The 26,116-nt window shown below is 38.6% G+C and overlaps 1 protein-coding gene across 1 annotated transcript in view; it reads right to left on the bottom strand.

The window, feature by feature from the left end:
* Positions 1–26,116, bottom strand: part of TTC7A (tetratricopeptide repeat domain 7A) — a 388,284-nt gene that overhangs the window by 83,939 nt on the left and 278,229 nt on the right. Inside the window, exons 21-22 of the mRNA XM_075595818.1 lie at positions 20,198–20,314; positions 14,538–14,635 (exon numbers count right to left, since the gene is read on the bottom strand). Of these exons, the coding sequence (XP_075451933.1) occupies positions 14,538–14,635; positions 20,198–20,314 (215 nt within the window). The remainder of the gene's footprint in view (positions 1–14,537; positions 14,636–20,197; positions 20,315–26,116) is intronic.

The following is a 26,116-nucleotide window of genomic DNA, read 5'->3' as shown; positions in this document are numbered from 1 at the left end:
GGATGCAACTTTCTGCTGAGGAATTGTATGTGTGTACAGTATATCTTTATTTATATAGCGTCCACAGTGTACCCAGTGCTTTACAAAGAGACAATACAGTACAGGGAATAATAATAATTCAATTATAGAGTAAGTGCAACAACGTCAGACAATAGGAAAAAATCCCTGTCCCGGAGCGCTAACAATCTAAGTGGAATGTTGGGAGACTTCCAGAGACAGAAGGTGAGCGAATAAGTAGCCGACAGTGCTTAGCCACAATGGTTGGTAGAAGTGACTGTGGGTGTGCGGCAGAAGCCATGAATCCAGGCTACTGGAATGCTTCATTTAAGAGGTGAGTTTTAAGGTTGGCCTTGGAGGTGGGGAGAGAGGGTGCTTGTTGTATACTGAGCGTAAGGACGTTTGACAGATAAGGTGCAGTGAGGGAAAAAGGTTTAAGGTGAGAGAGAGCAGTAGAGGTGAAAGGGGTGGAGAGGAGACAGTTACGGGTAGAGCGCAGGAGACGAGCAGGGGCATAACGAGAGATCAAAGCTGATATAGAGGAAGGAGCAGATGAGTGGAGAGCCTTAAAGTTAAGGAGGACAACTTTGTAAGTGATCCAAAATTTGATGGGAAGCCAGAAGAGGGATTTAAGGAGGAGATGAGCAGAGGCTGTTTTGGGAGAAAAATAAAATATTCTAGCAGCAGAATTTTGGATAGATTGCATAGAAGAAAGTTGTGAGGCAGGTAGGCCTGTTAACAGTAAATTCCAATAATCCAGACAGGAGAGGATAAGGGCATGCATTAGAGAGTTAGCAGTAGATTGACAGAGGAAAGGGTGGATCTTGGCAATAATATAAAGGAAGAAGCAACAAATGTTGTCCATGCCATGAATGTGAATGGAGAAGGAAAGGGAGGAGTCAAATGTCACTTCTAGGCAACGTGGTTTGATCACAGCATGGGCGGTAGTTCCATTTAATGTGATGGAAAAGGGGGACATTAGGACAGATTTAGGGGGAAATACTGTATGAGCTCAGTCTTGCTTGTAGGCAATCCAAGTTTTGGGACTGGACAGCAGGTGTGAGGGTTGGGATGGATTGATATATCTGTGTATCATCTGCATAGAGATGATACCTATGGCCAAAATAGTTGATAAGGTCACCAAGTAATAGTGTGTAGAGAGAGAGAAAAGGAGAACTCCCAGAACAGAGCCCTGAGGTCAGACCAACAGACAGATCAACATAAAATGAAGACATGCATATGTTGGGAACATAGGGATGTAAAAGAGTCAATGTTGTTTTAGATACATTAATAGGCAGATCTGTAGTAATAATTAGGGGCACATACAAAATTAAAGAGGGTAGTGAAATTGGGTATTTTCTAAGGCAGTGGTTCCTAACTCCAGTCCTCAAGAGCCCCAAGAGGTCAGGTTTTAAGAATATTCCTGATTGAGTACAGGTGGCTCAATCAATGGCTCAGTTATTTTGACTGAACAACCTGTGCTGAAGCACGAATATCCTTAAAACCTGACCTGTTGGGGGTTCTTGTGGACTGGAGTTGAGAACCTCTGCTTTAAAGCATTACGCGAATATTTGAGTCACAAACGATTTGCAGACTTGCTCAAGAGAGTAAAAAGGTGAGCCACTAAATGAATCTCAGCAAAAGCAAAGTGATGTTTAACATGTGTGTCAACAATACACAGATTAACATAAATGGAAGAGAACTAGAAGTCAAAAACTATGTTTACCTTGGTCAACAACGATCAATGGATGGGAACCTTTTGAATGAAATCTATAGGTGAATGAACATGGAATGGAGAGCATTTGGAAGAAACAAGAGAGCTTTCAACTGGGCCTCAAGGGCAAAGTCATCATTACAAGGGTGAAGAAATTGAAATGGCAGTGGGTCGGACATATCGCAAAAAGAAATGGCCATTGTTGGGCAAAGATGGTACTCTACTGGATTCTAAGAGATATCAAAAGACCAAGACATCAAAAGTAAGATGAGAGGACAAAATCAGAAAATTTGTTGGAGCAACACCCTTATTGGCTGAACCGCTCACGTGACAAGACCATCGCCTGCCAATAACAAGTTCCTCACCAGTCGTTCGCTCTGCAGCTCCTGTCGGCGTGCACGTCGCTCGAGGTATGTTTACTTTAATTGGATTTATAGTTTTTGAGCCATGCGGTGTCGTGCCATGCAACGCCGCCAGCATTTTTCTGTATAATCACGGCCTTAAACAAGTTTAAGTGAGCAGTGCAAGCTCAATTCCTTAGGAAGGATAACACAATTCTCTCTTTATAAATCAATCAACAATATTTATAGTTTCACATATCAAAATAAATTCTCTATTTAAGGCGCGCCTACCCAATATGTTGTAAAGATGTTTTTCCCCATGCTAGAAAATATTTTAATCCCATTCATTTGAAAGGAGCCGATCTCTTTTCTAGCACAGGAAAGATGGATTCACAGCTGAACGAATAAAGGCATGAGATGGCTGCTACAGGCTTTACTCCAATGCTTATCACTGAAAAAGTCAAACTTCTAAAATGGCCTCCATAACGACAAGTGCATCTGCAGAAGTCGATTTTCAGGATAAAAACTAAAGCAACTGCTTTAACCAACAGTATAATATAAGAAACAACTTTCCCTTCTGGAGTGATTACTCCAAAGGAAAAATAGAAAGTAGGCTGGAATGGCAGTTGTCGTCAGTTTTGCTATCAAAATCTCCAGCAATGATTTCCCTCAATTTAAAAAAAAAAAGAAAAATGAACCTGAACAGAATTTGAAAACAAGGGTCAAACCAAATCAACGTTGCAACTAATGACTTTGTTAACTTGAATGCGTTGACATAGTGATGTATTGTCATTTTTAGGCTGGTTAACTTTATTTTAGTAGAGGGAGGTCATGGATGACAGGAACAGCTTAATGAATGTAAGCCAATCAGAATCAGTGACCTCAGAGGTCACAGTTATTTATTTACTTACCTAATTTGATTCATGTTGTAGGTCGGTGAACCAGGTATTAAGAAAGGATCCTGCATATAACACAATGAAAAAAAAAAAGACAGGGTATGTGCCGAGCACGCGTCTTCTAAGTGAAACTTGTTTGTGTTTTGTCACTGAAATTGTATTTTGATTTTGATGTTTTTTATTGAATGAAAGACTTTTGAGGGTATAATTTATTTGATTTATTTTTCTGCAGAAATTTCCATAGTATCAGTTGGAATACATGATACAATTGACTTATGATAACTAAAGTAAGATGCATATATTTTGGATTGTAAAGTATCTAAATGCCGTTGAAAGACTGCATCAATGGTCACACCTGATCTTGTGCTTGGAATGGCCGAATTAGTTGTTTGTTTATAAAAGTGCTGGTACTGTGGCAGGTTTGGATATAAAAGTGCTGGTACTGTGGCAGGTTTGGATATAAAAGTATTGGTACTGTGTCAGGTTTGGATATAAAAGTACTGGTACTGTGGCAGGTTTGGATATAAAAGTACTGGTACTGTGGCTGGTTTGCATATGAAAGTACTGGTACTGTGGCTAGTTTGCATATAAAAGTACTGTTTGCTTGCCTGATCACTGATCACATTTTCGTCTGCATGAATGACTGAGTACTGTGTGAATTGTGAGCCAGCGGGGGCGCTCGTGCACGCGCCTGATTGCTTTTTCGTCTCCATCAAGGACTTTTATTGCTGTGAGAATTTTGAGCCAGTGGGGGCGCGCGATCGTGATGCATTTTTATCGCAATTAAGGAGTTTTAGTCCTATGAGAATTTAGGCAGGTGCCAGCAAAGAAGTTTCACTTAAAAAAAAAAAAAAAAAGGCAGTTTGGAGATTGCTGCTTTAAATAGAAGTGTTGGCTGTCTTTCGGTGCTAGTGTACTTGTTATTACCTTTTCCTTAGGGGAAAGATGAGTTTTAGGTGGGATTATTATTTACTACATATACAAGGGCTCTTCAATTAGTTTTCCAAAGGAGCCGGGTCAGAAAAAAAATTAGGCGTATTAGAGTATTCTAATGTAATTCTAAATAAATGTAAAGAATAAAAAGCCACAGTCCAATTCAAGTCTTTCCCTAGACTCTTGGGTGTAATATTCATACAATTAAATCAGAGTATTGGGGAGTCCTGCAGAAGCTCTGTATTGTATTTATTTATAAAATGTTTAACCAGGAAGTAATACATTGAGGTACCTCTCGTTTTCAAGTAATGTATGTCCTGAGCACCATTTGTAAACATGTTACAAATATATGGTTACATTAAGTGAAGAGGGTTATAAATTATGTATAAAGACATTGCATGAACAGTTTAACATATTTTATCTTTTAGACGTATGTAACAGTTTCAGACCAGATTAAAATGTGAGACCATTTTAGTTTTGAAAGAATTTAGACTGGTGCCCGGCTTTGATAGATGCGGGTAGATTGTTCCGGGTGTGAGGTGCACGGTAAGAGAAGGAGGAGCGGCCGGATACTTTGTTGAACCTTGGGACCGTAAACAATCATTTAGAGTCAGATCTCAGGTGATACGTGCTGCATGTGGTAGGGGTGAGGAGCTGGTTCAGATAGACGGGTAGCTTGCCCAGAAAGTATTTAAAGGCAAGACAGGAAAGATGAACTTTTTGCCTAGACTCAAGTGATAACCAATCCAGTTCTTTGATCATTTCGCAGTGATGTGTGTTGAAGTTACATTGGACAACAAAGTGGCATATTGAGTTGTAGAGGGTGTCTAGTTTGCTAAGGTGAGTTTTGGGTCTTGTACCTTACAGACGAGACAACGAGTATTCTAAAGCTTGCCTTAAACTAGCCCGGTTACATGCTGGGTACATGCTGGGTGTAACCTGGCTAGTTTAAGGCAAATTTAAGGCATTTCTGCATTGACTAATGACCCATCAAATTAACACAGCAGGGGTCCCTGGCAGTCCCATTCAACTGAATGGGACTGCCAGGGACCCCGCTGTTAATCTGATGGGCCATTAGTCAATGCAGAAATGCCTTAAACTAGACCCAGCATGTACCCAGCATGTACCTGGGTCTTTTTGGCGATTGCCACTGGTATCTGTTAGAATAACCGTCGGCACTACAGTATACTGTGTCTCTATAGTCGATAATTGGAATTAGCATCTGCTGTGCGAATCGATTTCTGACCAGCGGGGTTAGGGAGGATTTATTATTATAAAGTACACCTAGTTTGGCCTAGGTTTTGGATTTCAGGGTGGATGTGCAACCCAATTGTTATTTTGGATGCGCAACCCAAATATTAAATGGGAGTCAAACCATATGTCCAGATATTTAAAACTAGTGACAGGGGCTAGGATGGTATTAGAGTTGATTCTGATCTGTAGCTCTGCCATTGGTAGCTTTAGAAATCTAGCCTTGGTCCCAAATACCATTGTTTCAGTCTTGTCAGTGTTTAAAAACAGTTTGTTTTGGGAAATCCAAATTTCAAGTCTCAAAAAATCAGATTGAATTATGTGTTCAAGGTCAGAGAGGCTAGGGCTATGTACATGTAGGACTGTCATCTGCATACATGTGTGTTAAAGCTACCTTACAAGCTGTTGGAAGATTATTGATGAAGACTGAGAAGAGTAGGGACCTCAGAACAGAGCCTTGCGGGACACTGCAGGTGATAGCCAAGGGGATGAAGTTAGAGACTGAGATAGACTCATGTTGCGATTTACCTGATAGGTAGGAATGAAACTAGTTTAAAGCATGTTTACCTAATTCAGAGCACTGAAGTTTGTTTAGCAAGATAGCATGATCAACAGTATCAAAAGCCTTGGCAAAATCTAGGAATATTGCACCAGTGAGTTGTCCCAGTTCCATTCCACACTGGATCTCATTGCAAACGTTGAGGAGAGTTGTTACTGTGGAGTGTTTAGGGTGAAAGTCAGATTGGAATTGGTTAATCGCTTAATTGGGAGTGAACACATTTTTCCATGACTTTGGATAGTATTGGGAGAAGAGAGGTTGGCCTGTAGTTTGAGACAGTGTTTTTGTCCCCAGTTTTGAAGATTGTGACAACTTCCAAGATAGAAGGCAGAGAGGGGCATATGATCGAAATGTTCGAATTTATAAAGGGTTTCAACAAAGTACAGGAGGGAAGAATATGTGAGAGAAAGAGAAATGCTAGAACAAGAGGGTTCTCAAGTGATTCCTAACTGCTGTCAAATTCTAACTTTCAATGTTTTTATATTTCTGCCTACCCCTCACTGCAGCTAGACCATCACTCTTAAACAGGCCTTTACTATTTATCGAGGTCATCAACCAAAGTGCTTTAGTGCCGATAAGGCACTAACACATGGAAGTTCCTATTCAGGTCAATGGGAGTTTTTGTACATGAGTGCCTAATCAGCACCAACGCACATTTAGTGAATAACCCCCTAAGTAACATTAACATATTTAAATGAGCCTCTGTATCCACTAAGGCATTTACAGTACATATTCTTGAACCACCAGTATTATAGGGAGTATCATATAAAACATTGCTTTTCTAATAAAAGGAAATAATTAAGCTACATACAGTACCAATAGCTACACAAATTGCTTATATCACATGCATATGAAATTATTGTTTTGCTTCATTCTGGGTTTTTTTTTAAGCTTCATAGAACAATATCACTAAAAGAAAGCAAAATCCAAAACATAATGTACAGTACAAAAAAAAAAAAAAAAGGTCTGATACAAGCAATGTAGTTTCAATTTAAATATTTTTTAGTTGATCTGTTTTCTTTGATGGCCAGAAGTAGGAAAAGAGAAGAAGTCGAAGACGAAGAGGTTTATTTACCATGAAGGGTCAAAGCAAGTGGCTTCCGACAAAATAATATAATAATTGAAAACACATGGATTGAAAGACATCATTTCTTATGAAAGGTGAACCCTACACTGTTTCCATGACCCCATATTTGATTGTTGCACATTCGAGTCATCTATTACTTTTATAACGCCTATAAAGTTATGAGAGCTTGCATGCTTTTCTGTTTATTGCCCAAGGATAAAGAGGGCTCAATTATATGGTGCTGAGGGCAGAACCACACACGAGGTGTGGAGAAAAGAGAGAAATCTATCCCCAGAGGACACATAACATAGCAAAGAGAATGCAGGCGAGAGACAATAAAATGTAAAAAAACTAGGGACAGCGATGAAAAATAACTATTATGAAGAGGACATGTTCAATGCAAAAGGGTGTGTAGCCAAAAAGAAAAACTTGAACTTCGGAGGGAGAAAGGGATGTTATACAGTAAAATTGATGCTTATTCGAGCATTTCCATCCTGCATCCTTCTGTTCAAACTGAAGTCAGCTAAAAGACTATTTAAAATCAAACTGAAAGAAATAAAACGATTGATAAATAGTTGTGTTGGAAAAGTCTAGATTTATGTTGTGTTATTTATATTGAATGTTGAAATGCAAAGCAATGCATGGATGTATACAAGGCCTCTGAATTATATCAGCAGTTAATGGTTAAACTCGGCCCGGTGATCTATTTAGTTGCCAGGTGTTAGTTACAATGGCAGTGTTAATACAAATGACAGTTTTACTACATTTACCATGCCAGTTCCTCATTGCTTTCGTAAACTCAAACACTATAACTGAGCCGTTAAACTACTTCAGAGTCAAGCTCTGGTTCTCTGATGGTACAACAATGTGTCCGACTTGGTGACTTTACTCCTACTGTATGTACCTGAGTATTCGCTTTGCTTGACTGTACTTCTTTCAGTCAGTTCCTAACACGTCTGCTTAAGCTCTTATACAGACTTTGGGGCCTATGCAGAGAGCAGCGGTAAGGGGAATAGCGGCATTTTTTGGAGAAAAATGCCTGTAGAAAGGCAGGTACTGGCGAGTTTTAAAAAAAGCGCCATTTTTTTTTATTTGCAAATTTCGCCGCGCGGCTTGAGAGAACCTAAATCTCTCCAGTGTTGAAAACTGCCGTATTCAGAGAGGCGCGATCGCCATCTAGTGGCTGTTCGCGGCACAAAAATGGCGCGATTTTCAACATTTTGCTTCTCCCAAAAAATTTGGCAAGAAGCTGGAGCTCGGCGGCCGGTGGGGGAGAAAAAAAAAAAAAAAACCCGATTTTTTCCCCCACAAGTTTCAACAGCGCACATATCGCTGGTTGAAACTCTCCATATGCAGACAGCATTCTAAATGCAGTTTTGGGACCTTTCTGCATATGGAGAAAAAAACTCTCCATTAAAGCTACTTTATATTCCCCTCTCCAATTTTAAATAGCGCTGCTCTCTGCATGAGGCCCTTTGAGCTTCTCGCTTAACTATAACACCCAACCATGAACTTGGCTCAACAGGTCATCTCAACGCTCTTACCAGACAAAGAAAATCATGGGCATTAATGTATTCTTTTTTTTTAACTTTGTGTCACACCCACATAATTTTTCCTATGACTGTATGTGAGGGTTGTATATCATCTCTACATAAAATAATATATAGCATGTCTATTTCCCTTTCACCTATAATTTGGTAGACAGGATTGAAATACATTGCACTGCAACCAGGTGTTAATAGGAAGTAGAAAAAGGGGTTCCATGTTTTACCATATTTATTACTGCTGCTGAGAACAGTTCAGAAGATTGTTGACATTAACAATGGCACAAGAATGCCATGAATATTACATAAGAAAATTTGAAGTCTCACAATCCCTAAACCTTTATTTTCCAAGCTCGTTAACTTTACATAAAAACAATAGACTTTTGTTAAATTGTAAATTGTATTGCATGGTTAAAGAATCAATTAGTTATAAAAGTAAATACTCGCATTGGTTTTCAATGACTGAATTTGAAAGCTGTACAGGCATACCCCGCTTTAAGGACACTCACTTTAAGTACACTCGCGAGTAAGTACTGTACATATCGCCCAATAATGAAACGCCAGCTCACGCATGCGCCTGTCAGCACGTCCTGAACAGCAAAGTTGAACTCCCTACCTGCACCGAAGTTGTGCGCAAGCGGGGAGACTATAGAGCCTGTTACAAATGCGTTATTTACATCAGTTATGCACGTATATGATGATTGCAGTACAGTACATGCATCGATAAGTGGGAAAAAGGGAGTGCTTCACTTTAAGTACATTTTCGCTTTACATACATGCTCTGGTCCCATTGCGTACGTTAATGCGGGGTATACCTGTATTTCAGTACTTGCCTAGACAAACTGCAATGGATATATATGGTTCACAATCTAAAAAACATATATCTATTTGGCATTTTTAGGATGAATCAACAGTGGCAAAAAAATGTTAAACATACTCAGCAAGATCTAACCAACACAGATTTATAGCTCAGGCCATGTAGGAAGAATTCAAAGCAGATGATCTAACCTACTAATCAAGCAGTAATATTAATGAACAGCTGTGTTAGCAGCTGTTGTTCTGATTAGTAATATTACCCTTTAATACATTGCAAACTGCTGGCCTCTGAGTATATAGGGCACTGTAACTGGCTCCTATATGAAAAATACAAATCTTTGGGAATTGTCCAAATAGCAATGCCAATATTAATACAAAATACGTTGGATGCTGAAATGTTGACTTTCCTACGGATTTTAAAGGTTTACACAGAAATAATAATGGCTCTTCTGTCATGATGAAAAATAAAGACAAGGGCTTCAGTACGTATAACAGTCCCAAGGAGTGTGGAGACAGAAAGCTCAAAAACAAAATTTGAGTTGGATCTGCGTTATACAGTATATGTAAGAATCTTGGTAAACAAGTGTCTTGCACTAGACACAGATCATTAGTCAGAGGAGTTTATATCGTCACACAGAGATTTTTGATGCCAAAAAAAAAAAGCATTCAGAGAAATAATTTGAGATACCTCATTATACAATGTGCATTTCCCAGCTCCTCTTATAAACAACCCCCACATCGCAAGCTGACACATATGTAGTAAAAGAAGTAAAAAAAAATATCAACCAAATTATGCTTAAAGACACCTGCAAAGTATCCATTCTATAACCAATGTTAAAGTTATTTAAGCAGCCACAACTAAAATGGCAACAACTTTATCTAGGTAGAAAACTTGCGACATATATCCAGACACACAAAAAAGTTATGTTGAGTAAAAAAGTGACAAATCCCTCCACCGTACTGTGTGCAGCAAATAAAAACACCACTTGTGAGCACATTCAAGTCTCAGACATGTCTGTAACCCTGCCATTCCCCATTATCTCTTAGCATACAATGCTTTCAATGCAGCCAGGGATTCTGGGAAATGATATGCAAATGAGCACACAGTGTGCAACCTTTTGCTTTTTGTCCATTCTAACATGGATCCCTATAAGGTTTATGCCTGTTGTGTTACACAGCGTTTCAGCACAGCCTGGGTTAAAGAAGTGCATAGCCAGTAACCCTGCTCACAGACAGCTGTTTCCACCTTTAGGGTCTCATCAGTGTGAGGTTGGTTATGCTGGCTTTGCAAAGTGAAGTTGGAAGTGGCTGCAACCAGACACAAAAAAGTTATGGTGAGTAAAAAAAGTGACACAAGTGGTATTTTTATTTGCTGTACACTGTACGACAGGGGTGCGCAAACTGGGGGGCACGAGATTTTTTGTTTTGGAGGGGGGGGGGGTGGAGGGAGTGGCGCTAACAGAGGCCCCTTCCTGTTCCCCAAAGGATTTAAATTAAATGCCTGGGGACTGCGCGAGGCCTCGGCTGTCAGAGTAGGGTTACTGGCTATGCACTTCTTTAACCCAGACTGTGCTGAAAAGCTGTGTAATACAGCAGAAATAAACTTGTAGGATTCCATGTTAAAATGGACAAGAAGCAAAAGGTGACACACTGTCCCCATTTGCATGTAATTTCCCAGAACCCTTAGCTGCTGTGGAAGCTGTATGCTAAGAGATAAGGGGTGAAAGGCAGGGTTGCAGACCTGTCTAAGACATGTGAATGTGCTCACAAGTGGTATTTTTATTTGCTGTGATATACAGTATATCAAACACTTAATATATTTGACAAAAAGACTAAAGAAGGGACCATAGACTAAATACTTGGTACATGATTTTGCTACCCTTTGGAAATAATCAATATTACATAGTGCCTCTAGTATTGTGGAACCCACATTTGCCAAATCTTGCCATGTTACTTTAACGGCACAAATGCCAGCAATTCCCATTCTGTGGCCTTTGAATATGCGCGGGATTAGGAAATATGTTCTTAGGTTTAATCTGCTTTGAACATTTTGTGAACACTCAATGGGACTATATTTTTTTTAATCTACTATAGGGAACATGGCACGGAACATTTCCAAAGTAAACTTGGAATATCTGAGTCAAGCTAGTTTCCACAACCGCCCAGCCCCCATTTCCATTCGCTACGGGAAAAATATGCACAAGCAAAGGAAAAAGAAAGTAACTGCTGATGTGAAACCTCTCGGAGACAGCAGCTATACTTACATCACATTGTGAGTGGCAATGAACTGCCTTTAAATTACACACACACACACACCGGGAATGCTCTGTCAGGGCGTACCCAGAGGGGTATATAAACTAACAAACAGGAAAAGTTGCAAGGCTCTGCAGTAATGAGATTAAATGAAAGCAGACCATCAAAGACTACAAGAAAGATTACGCAGACTCCTGAAGTACAAGAAATTCATTTACAGCAGCCTTGTCCCCTATTCAGCCACTTTGAAATACGTGACCTGGTTATCAGCACTGTGATCAGGCATGCTGTTGACGTCCTCCTTCCATTAGGCTTGGCTAAGGAGTAAGCAACTGCCAGTTGCTGCTTGGTAGGAGGAATGAGAAGAGGTGATATTCCTGCTAGCTGTCGGTACAATAGCCTTTAGTCTTAAGCCCTTTTAACTTGAAGCTCGGATAAGGACAGAGGAATTATTTGCAGCATTTAACATGCCTAATACAATTTTTACACCCACCTTGTTTTTCTATCTAGAAACTTCCCAAGTTCTCAAATTTTTTCAGCAGTTTAAAATGACTGCTGGCCATTTGCCCGCTGAGAAGCCATGTTTGGCAACTCCAGCAATGTCATGGCAAATATCGCAACGCCTAGTATGCCTATCACTGTAATGTCGCCAGTATAGATTGGCACACTGGCAGGAGACATGCATGTGCCCATTTTTAACCGACGAGACTAATAAATAAAAATATAAATATCTACATGAACTGAGGCGTCTTGAGAGAACATCAGTACATACATTTATGCTATAAGGTAATATTTTGCTAATGTCTCATAGGCTTAGAAAGTGAAGGAGAAGTTTCCTGAAGGAACCTATCTATACAGAAAACACCAACATACTGTAGTATTTCTATGTCTGAACTCTCTATAACAATAATTATTAATTAACATTATTCAGTTGTTTTATTCAATGCAAAGTTGTTGAAAAGACAAAACTGAGGGCGGGGATCTCTTCAGCGGAGAAAGTGTGTGTCTGACACACTGATGTAAACAGGTGGAAGGTGGCTTCACAGAATAACCATATTGAATGGACCTTAGGTGGAGATTACCTAAGCGTCGATATGGGGGTATTGCAAATTGATCAACTGTTAACGGTCATTCATGTCAATGAAGGCTAATGCCAGATCGGGATGCAATACCCTGCGTCAGCGCTTAGTGAATCCCAGTTATAATCTTTTATTCCCCACCGTACCAATTTGACTGTAGAGATTACTAATGAAAATTTACATGCTGAAAGACTGGTGCAAAACCGGTGTAAACAGCTTCTTGTGTAGCTAGCCAGAATGTAACATTTGAATATGTTCACATTGCAATGTGGTATGCACATAGCATGCATTATATAGGAGTAACAGAGTAAAAGCAGCAGCACACTACTGTATTTGTGTCATTGTTATATGAATGTATGTGATAGGCAGATTTTTTAATCAGGTGGTTCCAGATTTTTTAAACAAGCTTGTAGAGTTGTAGCAGGTATTTCCCGGCAGTATAAAGTCTTTGTCATGTGCTGAAATTTAAGATAAAGTAGGCGATACTTATGTTATTATATTATAATGTGGTTCTACCTTTTACTTAAAGTTTATGAAGGGAACGACTGACTCACAAAATGTAGGCAACAATGCTTGATTGATGTTATATACTGTATAAATAACAAAGTACGGTTTTAAATCACTATTCATTAGACCAAAATAATATAATTATTATTATACTGGTTTTATTGTTTATTATACATCACTGGTGTTGTTCAAAATATAAATACTTCTCATGAGAGCCATCCAATGACCTACCCACACAACATACAATTCAGCCAGTACTCGTGAGGGTTAGGGTTCAAAACGTAACCCAAATTATCTCTGGGAACACAAAAATGTTGTTTCACAGAACATAAAGCCTCACAAAGTTGCTTCTTAAATATAATTCTTACCATGTCAAGGGGTAGAGGATGATACCTCAAGGGGAGAAGGGAAAAAGTGGAGGAAGGTACATATTATACTATTTAATATTATCCAATTCCACAAATCCCTCCTGTTTTTTTTTTTCTCTGTTAGGAATAACCGGGGGAAATCTGATACTAGTGACTTGCTTTCCAGTGAGTTACATTAACTACTGATCCTACAGTATATCAGTAAATGAACATCCTATTGATGTAATATCAGTAAATGGACATCCTATTGTAATATCAGTAAATGGACATCCTATTGATATAATACCAGTAAATGGACATCCTATTGATGTAATATCAGTAAATGGACATCCTATTGATGTAATATCAGTAAATGGACATCCTATTGATGTAATATCAGTAAATGGACATCCTATTGATGTAATATCAGTAAATGGACATCCTATTGATGTAATATCAGTAAATGGACATCCTATTGATGTAATATCAGTAAATGGACATCCTATTGATGTAATATCAGTAAATGGACATCCTATTGATGTAATATCAGTAAATGGACATCCTATTGTAATATCAGTAAATGGACATCCTATTGATGTAATATCAGTAAATGGACATCCTATTGATGTAATATCAGTAAATGGACATCCTATTGATGTAATAATAGTAAATGGACATCCTATTGTAATATCAGTAAATGGACATCCTATTGATGTAATATCAGTAAATGGACATCCTATTGATGTAATATCAGTAAATGTACATCCTATTGATGTAATATCAGTAAATGTACATCCTATTGATGTAATATCAGTAAATGGACATCCTATTGATGTAATATCAGTAAATGGACATCCTATTGATGTAATATCAGTAAATGGACATCCTATTGATGTAATATCAGTAAATGGACATCCTATTGATGTAATATCAGTAAATGGACATCCTATTGATGTAATATCAGTAAATGGACATCCTATTGATGTAATATCAGTAAATGGACATCCTATTGTAATATCAGTAAATGGACATCCTATTGATGTAATATCAGTAAATGGACATCCTATTGTAATATCAGTAAATGGACATCCTATTGTAATATCAGTAAATGGACATCCTATTGATGCCAGAATGAAACCAGAAGAGCCCCAATACACGGGTGATCATGGATTGCAAATAAATTCACTTTTATGTGCCATTTTGGTCAAAAGAGGAGTCATATTATTTTTCTTACCATCTTCAGGATCATAGGCATCAGGAAGTGTAAGATGCATCCCACTGTGTTTCCTCGTCAGGGGAAGATCGGCTAAACTGCTTTCTTTTTCACCCTCACTAAAAAGAAACGGCAAAATATGTATTGGTATATACAGGGAATATCACCCCTCTAGTCAAACACATTAGACGCTAAACTGCAAGTGAATCTGTGTGACTTTGCAAATTGTCTAAATAGAAAATAGAAATTAAGGTTACCGTTTAAAGCAAGGAGAACACATTCTACAAATATATTCAAAACATTTTTTGGTTTCATATTTATTATTTATAAACTGGTGTATAGCAAAGTCAAACTGCCAGGAAATTTGAAATTGCAGCCACGTTTTTCATCAGCTGTGTGCAAACCCGTTAACTAACCATGAATACAGTTCATCGTGTATGTTACAAGATATTCATTGTTGTGATACTAAGAGTTAGGCAATTTAACCTACGTAGAAAAAGTTATGACATATGTCATATAAGGAAGCAAACGTTAAAATTGGTAACGATTATATTATATGATTCACTTTTACTTTACTCATATATACATTTCTATGTAGAACTATACCTCTAATTCACCTCTGCCATGTGCAGTTTCCATTTTTTCTGTGCACTTTTCCACTACTGCCACCTTAGCGCTCCAATATATCCAAATATCATCTCATTTTTCTTCCTCCTATCTTATTCCTTTCTTTTCCCTATAGTGTGTGCAATACCAACTCCTAACCAACAGCTCTTTTCCTAAATCTATTTTCTCTCTCACCATGTTTATTGGTCTCCATAAGTGTATTTTATCCATAACGGTACAGTAACTCTTTTGAACATTATACAGCTCAACCCCGTTATAGCGTGATCCGCTACAACGTGGATCCGCTACAACGTGGATCCGCTTATAACGCGATATGAGTGTGGCTCCCGTTTTTAAAAAGCTGTATTTTTTTTAACATATGCTTTATTACTAATGTACAAAATAAACAAAACACACACCATCCCGAGAGGTGAGGACATTGCACGAGACATCACAGCACAGGAAGAATAGCGTGAGTGAGGCATAGGATTACACACAAACTCCCCACAACTGCTTTCTTGAGGGAGTTTCCAGTGCAGAGGCTTCGTAATGTGGATTAACTTGGAGGGGGTAGTTCTCCCCTTCCATCCTTAGTTGAAGGTCACAGGAAAATCAGAAGCATATTTAGAAGGCTAAAGATTGGCATTTTACTACAAGATAGAAAACTGGGGCATATCAGTTTTATGAGCTTTATTATATTTTTGGGGGTTACAATATAATAGGGCCCTTGTTTCCCCGCTTTTTGTTCAAAATAACATTAACATGAAATTATTTTTTACTGTATCCATTAAACGGCATTTTCTGAAAGCAAATCGTCTCTAATGAATACCAATTGACTGCATAGAATATCTCTATGCACTTTCAGACCCACAAATAGTAATGGATACCATTAAAGGAGAGGATAGAGTTATGTTGAAGGGTATTTTATGTCACGTGAGCAACTGTTGTATTTAATTAAAACTCCAATTCATTATTTGATTTATACAGTAATTCCTTCACATACTGTATCTTAAATGTCAATAATTTTTTTTTACTAAATAAACATTTAGAAGTTGCCCGTCAATTCCACAATGTACAATTCAAAAGTTTTTATGATATTAGCCGACTAAAATAAATAAATATATGTTTTAATATATAATAGTCTGTTACAATTAGGACAGAGACTTTCCCTCCTGTTCTATGCGGAACACTCTGACTGTTTCTAAAAGGCTCAACCTCCTGCTCGTGTAAAAGGGAAGAACCAGAATTTTTAAATAAAAACCGTGCTGAAAAGGGCAAAGGCTCAATTAAAAAAACGCAATCACGATCAGTGCACAAATGGGATCTTTACTCTCACTCTCACACACACTCTCTTACTCTTTCACTGCTGCAGTCCTGCTCGTGATCCCCAGCTCCTCTCTTTTTGAGCTCAAATAATACAGGACCCAGCAGCAAGAGTATTAGGAGGAGGAGGGGCAGGTAATAGTGTATATGAGGGATCTGCAGACACAGGAGGCAGATCGGATCCCTCCCCTTACACAGACACACTCCAGGACGCGTAACCCCTGATTGCGGTGGCCATTTATTTTTCCACGATCACGGTTATAACGCGGTTGCAATATGTGGACCCCCAACCACCACGTTATAACGGGGTTCAGCTGTATTAACTTTTTTTTTTTTTTACTTTTTCACCGACCAGAAACAAAGTTACTAACCAAAGTGTCCAGTAACCTTGAAATACTTACCTCAGTAGGGGATGTGGTAGAAGCTTCGCAGCTGTAAAGGTCCAGATCACGCAGGCTAATAGGAAAGTGCAAGGGATGACATCACGGCTTCCTATTGGCCCGCTTGATGTGGGACATTTAAGCTGCCATTATGTTTCCCATTCACAGCTCAGCCAAAACTGCTAAGTATTTCGGGAAGCAGGGGGTCCCCAGAGCTGGAATTAACGCAGTGCCCCTCCGGAGACCCCCTGCTTCAATCATATTTAAAAAAAAAAAAAAAAAAAAGGAAAGCAGAATTGCTGCTTTAATACTTTGGTCTTTTCTCTGTCTTCTAACACTCCTTCTGAGGATCCTAGATCAACTTCTCCTCAGCATTAATTCTATTGTCTGCCAATACATCCTCTATTTTGGGTTCTCTTTGTTTTTTTAGTGTATATTTAATTTCTCTTTTAAGCTCCACCTTGAAAACACGTGCATGTTTTGTTTGGGCTAATCCTGTGCATTCTGCTTTGAAATCTCAGCTTAAAACTGAAACCCTTTACCAATTCTCCTTCTTACACCACTATGGGCCATATTTACCAAGGAGACCTACTCCATAAGACTTTTTCCAGCACGGCTGAGTAAATATGGCCCATTCAAGTAAACAGGCTGGAAGGTATCTCCCAGCATGGAAGGTATCTTATAAAGTTGCACTTCTTACTAAACATGGCCCTGTTTGAGATACAAAAAAAAGGTCTTTAAGCAGCATCCCTGCTTTCCTGCCTGCACTTTCATGAGCATTTCAAGTTGCAATGCCGCTTATTGGAGTTTAGCGAATACAGGAGAATCAAGTACCCTTATACAGTATAAAAAATGCTGAATGCTGTCTAAGTAGTATTTAAATATACTTTGCATATCACATTAGCATACTGTATCTGCCAGACATCTAAGGTTCATTCACCGTTTTAAGCAAAGGTGTCCCTCTCCCCCACCCCCACACTGAGCACTAATGGATGGAAACAAAACAATCATACGTTATTTAAGGAGTAGCACAGGCTTAATGTTTAGACCACGGGAGCGCAATCTTTTACACCTGCACCCCCCTGCTGTCTGTCCCCCTCTCCTCATACCCTCCCCTTAACGTGGCTCTGGCGTCATGATGTCACATTGCTATGGTAACGTGATATCACATGACCCCGCAGTCATTTGACGACACGTCACCAGAAGACGTCTGAACCAAGGTAAGAGAGAGTTACAGAGGCCTTCACTGCTTCTCCGGCATTTAATTTAAATGCCTTCGGGAAGTGCCAGGGGCCTCTGTAACCCCCGCGGCTACCACAGAGAATCTCACACCCCCTGGTTTGCGCACCCCTAGTTTAGACTATTTGCTTTAGTGCATAGGTGTTATAATTAACCTAATATTAATTTAGGTTAACATTAGCCTATTTAACCCAACGGAGATTAGTGCTCTATAAGCTTTCAAACCTCACAGGGTTCTTCTTCAGGTTGAACCTTAGTTGGAACTTCTGAGCACTGATAGAGGACCCCCAATATGTGTGTATCCTATCAGAACCATGGATATTCTTTCACAAAGAACATTGCTTACTGTTAACTTAGTATGTCACCAAATGTTATTTTATTATAGTGTTTTAATCCTATTGTGGAAGCTGTTTTTAGTCACTGCGTGTGTGTTCATTGGACTTTCTCCTAGCATGTATAGTACACAGCGACAAATGCCAGAATATGACTCACCAATCTTAACCCTTAAATTGAGGGCGGATTGTGGCTTGCCTGCACACCACTGATGTTTATATCAAAGCTTTTTTGGTTGCTGTAGCCACTCTTGTTGTTTGCTGTATTTGATTGAACAAATATGTTTGATCAGCCGGATCATGCGGATCTAGTTGTGGGTCACCCCCTGTTTGCCAACCATTGCAAACTTTGCAGCAGAAGTGGAAGGGGCTTTAACTACACTGCCTGTTTTAGTCAGACCAGGATACGAATTCCTATGCTAAATTTGGGGGGGGAAACGCAGCATGTATCAGATTTAAAACATGTATATTTGGAGTTAGTATTAGACTTTAAGAGCATAAAATGGAAGTTAGTATAATCAATTTTACAAAATAATTAGGTGAACCCTAATATTAAAGCAACTTTTTTTGTGCTGTTGTACAAATAAACCTGCTGAATTGACCCTCTGCCAACTCTCCACAGTTGTAGATTAGGGCTCTTCCGTAGTTTAAAAAACATTAGGCCTTGAATATTATGCCCTTCAATTAGGTCCTCTGGGAAAGTCGGGGGCTTTAACGTCCCCATAGAGCATAAAAGTACAGAGTGCTTTGCTGTATGGGGGAGTAATACGGGTACTAATCAAGTGTCTGAAAATCAAGAAAAGGCTACCGCACATTGGTAAATGTAACCCTTTTGCTACCAGGAGGCCTACAATGCATTGAATAGCAAGGAGGCTTACTTTACTTTATCTAAAAATCATTCAAAGAAGCTGAGTTTCTTTCCAAAATGAACTAAAATAGTGGCTTTCAAAACTCTCCCCAGGGTCCACTGTCAGAGCAGCTATGGAGAAAAACAAGCTATTCAGATGCACACCAGGCACATAAGGCTATGTGCAAATGCATCGGTTGCTGCTAAAACGTGCTCTGGCCAGTTGTCCCCAAGATGATGTTCCTCTTCCATAAAAACGAAAGATAAAAAAGGAGCAGCTGACAAAACATATTCATATCCCATTTTATCTATCCTCCTATTGTTTTGCAATGGCTGTAAACAATCTGAAAATCTCTGCAGCCTGAGTTATAAGTAGCATAGCATTTGCTGAGGCACTTCTGCTTTCACTCAACTTTCAGCAGCGCAGCAGCCTGAGAACCCATCTGTTCTGCAAAAGCCCTGACCTGTATTCCTGTTACTTAACTGGGACCACTGGGACAAGCTACATCATCTCTATATCGTCAATCTCTGGCAAACGGCAATGTTTTATACGTACTGTATCAAAAGCTTTTATATATTTGCCTATACCTTGTTGTTCATTTGGATAGTTGAAATATAAATGACATTTCGCAGCCCTTCAAAGTAATTTAAATCCATGTGCTTTTTTTTTTACTTATGTATTTTTTATAGTACAGTACCAATATATTCTAGTGTTGTAAAATGGGTGGCAAGAATGAAATAACCATTTAACAATAACAATGAAAATATGGCACTATTGTTAACATTCGTACAGAATAGTTTTTCTGTATCTTCTAGTTCTTGAGTAAATATAACAGAAATATTCTAATATATAAACATTTGTAAACACACACACATATCGTCATACTGTCATTAAAGTGTATTCATAAAGGATTTGTACATGGAAACTGCCAGCAATATATACATGAAACTTACCTCAGTTGTGATTGATTATACAATTTCTGCCACAGGTATAGCATTTGTCTACATGTCACTAATGCTTCTTCAGGTCCTCTGTGTGCCCATTCTAATTTAACCTTGGTGAACATTACACTGAAATGGAAAAGAAAAACATTTTTGATTTCACACAACGAGCAGGACATTTTTTTTTTAAACAGTGCATACTTTAGTTATTTTAAAAGCAGTTTAATAAGAGCAATCACCAGAGAAGTTGTACAGTGGCTCATCCGGGACGTAGGCAAACAATACCAAATAGCAAGAATCGTTGTTAATTGCATACCAGGACTGAACACATGATGAGGATAAAAAGCTGTGCACTTTTGGTCTTCTTTTACTGCTTAATGCTGCACCCGGCTGCTTGCACTTGTCAGCGATAGGCTTTGATTACCACACTGAGGAAAGCCCCACTGAATTCACCAGACAAACCCATGCCAGGTTGTCAAATAAATGACAAAAAACTAAGAAGCCCAAAGCTACATCCAATATGACAAAAATATACAGTGAAATACCTATATATCTCTTGAAAAAAAGGTCATTAAGTTAAACCCTTTGGCCAAAGCATTTTAAGCCTGCAAGCCACTTCAAGGCATGACCAAATATTGCAGGTCCTAACACTGATTAAAATTCTTATTTGTTGTATACATTTAGCCATGTAGCACTCCAATTGACACTTGTGTGTGTGTGTGTGTGTGTATATATATATATATATATATATATATATATATATATATATATATATATATATATATATAAAATGTGGTAATTTGGGGGGGTCCTTAGAGCTTGCTGGGTATCTGTGTGTTTATTAACTTTGACCAGCTAGTCTCAGCTGTTTTGGAGGTTGGTGGGTCCTCCCTCCCAGGGTTTAAGCTCGCCCTTTCCCACTTTCCAAGTAGGCAGTTCTCGTTCATGCAGCTGGTTGTGACTGATCCAATGTGATCATTCTTCCTCTAACTATAGAGATAAATAAGAATTTTAATCGGTTAGTGTTAGGACCTGCAATATTTGGTCATGCCTTGAAGTGGCTTGCAGGCTTAAAATGCTTTGGCCAAAGGGTTTAACTAAATTACCCTTTTTTCAAGAGATATATAGGAAGAAACGCGTAGGGCACGTGGTTTTACGAAACTACGGTGGTGGACTAGCTCATACGTCTTATGCCAGAAAGGGGAAGACATTCCCTGAGCCGCACGAAATACCCAACACAACCTGCCAGGAACCACAGGCTATTCATCTGAGTTGCCGGAGGGACGATTCATCGTGACACACCGGCAGCAGTGAGGTCTGACATAACGAAGCAAGCAGTCGGCAAGCAGACACATGTTGGCGCATGGGTTTACCCATACAATGCGTATATTGCATTGACAAATTGTGAGTGTGCATTTGTCTTGTCATTTTTTATTAAAATTTTGTATTTGGATTTTACACATGGATCGGGCGCTTTTTCTCTTTTTTCTCTACTAGAATTCGCTGGGAGGTTGCTGACCCCAAAGAAGAAGCAGCCTGGACGTTCTAATTTCCTTACAAAGAATATCTATCATCTCTGTGAAGGAACACAATTTTATATCATTTTATATATATAATTTTTTCATATATTCTTGTTTTTTATAGATTTTTATACATTTTTGTGTTTTTTCATATTTTTTCATGTTTTTTATATATTTTTCTTTATTTATTCACACTTTCACACTCACCATTCATATATAACTAGCATCCGAGTTCCCATTATATATTTTGTATAATTGCAATTTATACAGGTCATCTGTATTAACCATTTTTGACGATCTGTGTGTTATCAAGAGACTGCTGTGAGGCTGGTACACATCCAGGCGCTGTCAAACTTTTTATATATATATATATATATATATATATATATATATATATATATATATATAATAAAAATGTGGTAATTTGGGGGGTTTCTTAGGCTTGCTGGGTATCTGTGTATCTAATAAATGAGCCAGAGCCAGGGAGAATGAGACCTGACATCAATTAGCTCTGTCTGCTCTGTGTACATTATATAGATTCTGTTCAGCCATATAAATCAATAGTAATTCAATTCAGATACCTGTACTTCAAAGAGAATAATTTAAAGCAAGTACAGCATTCCAAATTGCTTTCCATTGCTTGTGTAGTGCACTACAAACTGTACACAATCAGGAAAGGGTTAATAAAAAGCAGGCTGATTTAGGATGTGTTTATGTTTAACTTGTTTATTTTGTGAGATGTGAATCCTTAAGCTATACACTAGACTTTCTAGAGTGATCTGTGTTCTTTGTTTCCCAGTAAAAAGAAGATATACCACCAGTCTTGGTGCATATACACAATCAGCAACCATACAATAATTCATATTGGGCTATCACATCAGGTCTGTTTACTGTCCCTTCCTCCTCAACTTTGCTTCTACAGACACCTCCTTAGTTCACTTGTGACTCTATCTCTCCTATTAGAGCTGCTCCCCTCTTCTCCCTCCAGCATTTGCACTCTCGATACTATTCCCTTACACCTTCTTAGATCTTTCACTCCTATCTAGCCCCCACTCTCACCCATATCTCCGACTCCTCCCTGTCCTCTGGCACATTCTCCTCATTCTTTAAGCAAGCAGTTGTTACACATTCTCAAAAACAAAACCTCTAACCTTATGTGCCATACTAAGTACCACCCTTTCTCCCTTCAGCCTTATGCTTCGAAACTATCAACAAATGTCTGTCCTATCAACCTTCTTAGTCCCATGCCCTCCTGGACCCTCTGCAATCTGGCTTTCGTACAGCTCACTCAACTAAAACTGCCCTCACTAAAGAAGCCAATGAACTCCATGAAGCTAAATTTCAAGTTCATCTTCCCTGTGTGTCCTACTTGATACTGTACCTCTGCTGCTTTCAATAGTGTTGACCACTCTTTTCTACCTCTCCAGATTCTACACTCTATTGGTATCCATAACAGCTCTATTCTAGTTCTCTTCATGCCTTTCCCATCACTCCTTTTCTTTCTCTTTGACTAAAATGTCTTTGCCCCCTGTTGGTCTGTCTGTTGATGAACCTCGGGGCTCTGTTCTAGGACCTCTTCTTTTTTTTATCTGTACATACTATCACTTGGTGACCTCATCCACTCCACTTTAGATGTCACCTCTACACAGATGATACACATTTACCTAGCCTCCCTAACCTGACACCTGCAATCCTGTCACAAATCTCTTATTGCCTCTTGACTATCTCCTTGTGGATGGCACTGTGACACCTCTAAAAAACTCACTTCATAATTCCTCTTAAAATCAGGTAAAATTTCCACTTTTCCATCACAGTAAATGGTGCCACCATCTATCCTTCCGCCAAACCACGTTACAGACCGTAAGAGTGACATTTGACTAATTTTTCTCCTTCTCCATTCACTTTAGTGCTCTGGCTAAACATGTCGCTTTTCTCTCTGTAACATTGCCAAGATCAGCCCTTTCCTTTGTCAATCTACTGCTAAAACTCTAATACATACCTTTCTCCTCTCCCATCTGGATTATTGTTTTGGTAACTTACTTTTGACAGGTCTGCCTGCCTCACAATTTAACTTCTGCAGCTAGAATGTTCTCCCTGAACAAGCCCTGCTCATATTCTCCTTAAATACCTCTCCTGTCTTCCCATCAAGTTCCAGATCACATACAAAATTATCTTTCTTCCCTTTAAGGCTCTCCACTCATCTGCTCATCTCCATATAACCGCTTAGATGTCTCGTTATGCCCCAGCTTCTCTATCGCAATCTACTCACAAAGGTCTCCTTTCCCTCCCTTTCACCTCTACAGCTCTGTCGCCTTAAACTTCATGTCCCTTACCTGTGGAGCTCCCTCTCAATCAGTATACGTCAATAATCTGCTCTCCCCATCTTTAAGTCAAACCTAAAAGCACATTTTCTCAATTAAGCATTTTAGTAGGCAGGACTCGTGGCTTCTGCCCCATACCAATCATCGTGGTTAGGCATCTATTGCACTTACTTCTTCATATGATATCTCTGTACAGTAAGACTCTTAACATACCACTTTTACTGTAAGCTCTACAGCACATCTATTTCCCTTCCTATAGTCTGATTGTATGTTTGTTGCCAGTTTAGTATTATATTTCCCTATATTGTCTCTTTTGTATAGCTCTGCGTGCACTGTTGACACGATATAAAGAAAAATATACACACAGACATACATGCAATATAAATTCATTGTCCTTTAGAAGAAAGACTTCTTCACCTTCTATATATATCCCGTCAACTTAGCTGGAAAGTTTTTCAAAGGAAGGATACAATTGATGTACCGTGTATAATGGTAATATTGTAATTATAAGAAGGCTTTTATTATCCATACATAATACATAAAGGTTAACATCACAAAATTATCAATACGTCTTCTCCAATAAGTGTAACTCGCTAACATACCATCCATGCAAGCTACAGTATGCTGCATAAATGCTCCAAAAAGGCATTAGTCTCAGTAAGAATCTATTCTCTCTCATGAGTTATAGATGTACAAAAAAGGTACAAACAGCTCCTTAGCAACTGATTTTGCACTGGGGCATTACTCATACTAGAACAACATATTGCATGCTAAATATAATAGACAAAAGACGTTTAATCTCTTTAGTATGTTTCGCTTAATTTACTGTATTTCTTTTACCTCACAATAGATTTTAGGACTAATACAAGTTGTGGAATGACAAGTGAGGGGAACATAGAACAAACACGTTGCCTAAATTCCTGATATGAAAACCGAGAACTTGTGACCAGCGCAGTTGATTTATTTTAGCAGCCGGCAGTATAATGGATATTAGCTTTTATTCACTGATCTAGCACCTTTGGTACATTCTAGTATGTATACAGTATTTCATTTATATAGCCAAAATCCACCTTATTACAGAAATAGTTTATAGCACAGAATAATAAAACACATAATACAAAATGGAAATAACGGCATTAAATAGAGAAATAAAGACTTAAATAAAACAGTTCTTGCTTTAAAAAAAAATTACATTCTAAGGGGTATGTTGGGAAATTTAGACGGGGATATGTATCAAGTGGCACAAAGTGTAACATTGCTCTAATGGAAATGTCCTCATTTTAACACTGTGTGATGTGAAGGAGCCTGTCTAGAAAGATTCACACATGTTGCTCATGCAGATTGACACAAATGCAATACTTGTACTGTATTTTGGAGCAAATGGCACCATTTTCATGCATACAGTATCCCCCCCCAGAAAGTAATTAGTAGTAGATAACAGTCCTTTCATCTACAGAGCATGGCCAAAATGATCAGAAAGTGTGTCCTGATCTGGGGAGAACTGACACTGCAGAACTAATGAAACCAGGACCGGCTTGGAAAATTATGGTGCCCGGTGCAAACGGGTGACTATGGTGCCTCTTCGGTCCTTGGAGCCCTACCAGTGGAGCTGTTGTAGTAAATAAATGAAAACAGCACAGAGCCCCTTCCCATCAGTATTCCAGTACCATTCCAAATAATTTCATAATCACTACAGTATATGCACTTTCCTTATTGAGGTCTAAAAGAAGGTGCTGAAACTCAGTTCTTGTGAGTACGCCCAAAAACTGCCCAGTACAAAATTGTATAAAAGGATATGGAGTAATCATTTGTTGTGTAATTCTAGTCAATAAGGTCAAGTTTTCAACTATTAATAGCATATTTTTCTACATTATATAACATAAATATAATGTTTTCCAGCTCATCCCATTTTGCAACTATGGAAGTGGAAGAATTATAGAATTAAAATGGAGCAGCATGGAACAATGTGGCATGAAAGGGGTTAATAGATGTATTTAGGTATGAATATATTAATTTATATGGCACCATCCATGCACATAGCGCTTTGCAGCAGTAATATATGTGACAAAATGATAGGAGACATAATAGGA

Source organism: Ascaphus truei, chromosome 4 (assembly GCF_040206685.1).
Source record: "Ascaphus truei isolate aAscTru1 chromosome 4, aAscTru1.hap1, whole genome shotgun sequence".
Classification (NCBI taxonomy): Eukaryota; Metazoa; Chordata; class Amphibia; order Anura; family Ascaphidae; genus Ascaphus; species Ascaphus truei.
This window is presented reverse-complemented; position numbering and strand designations above follow the sequence as displayed.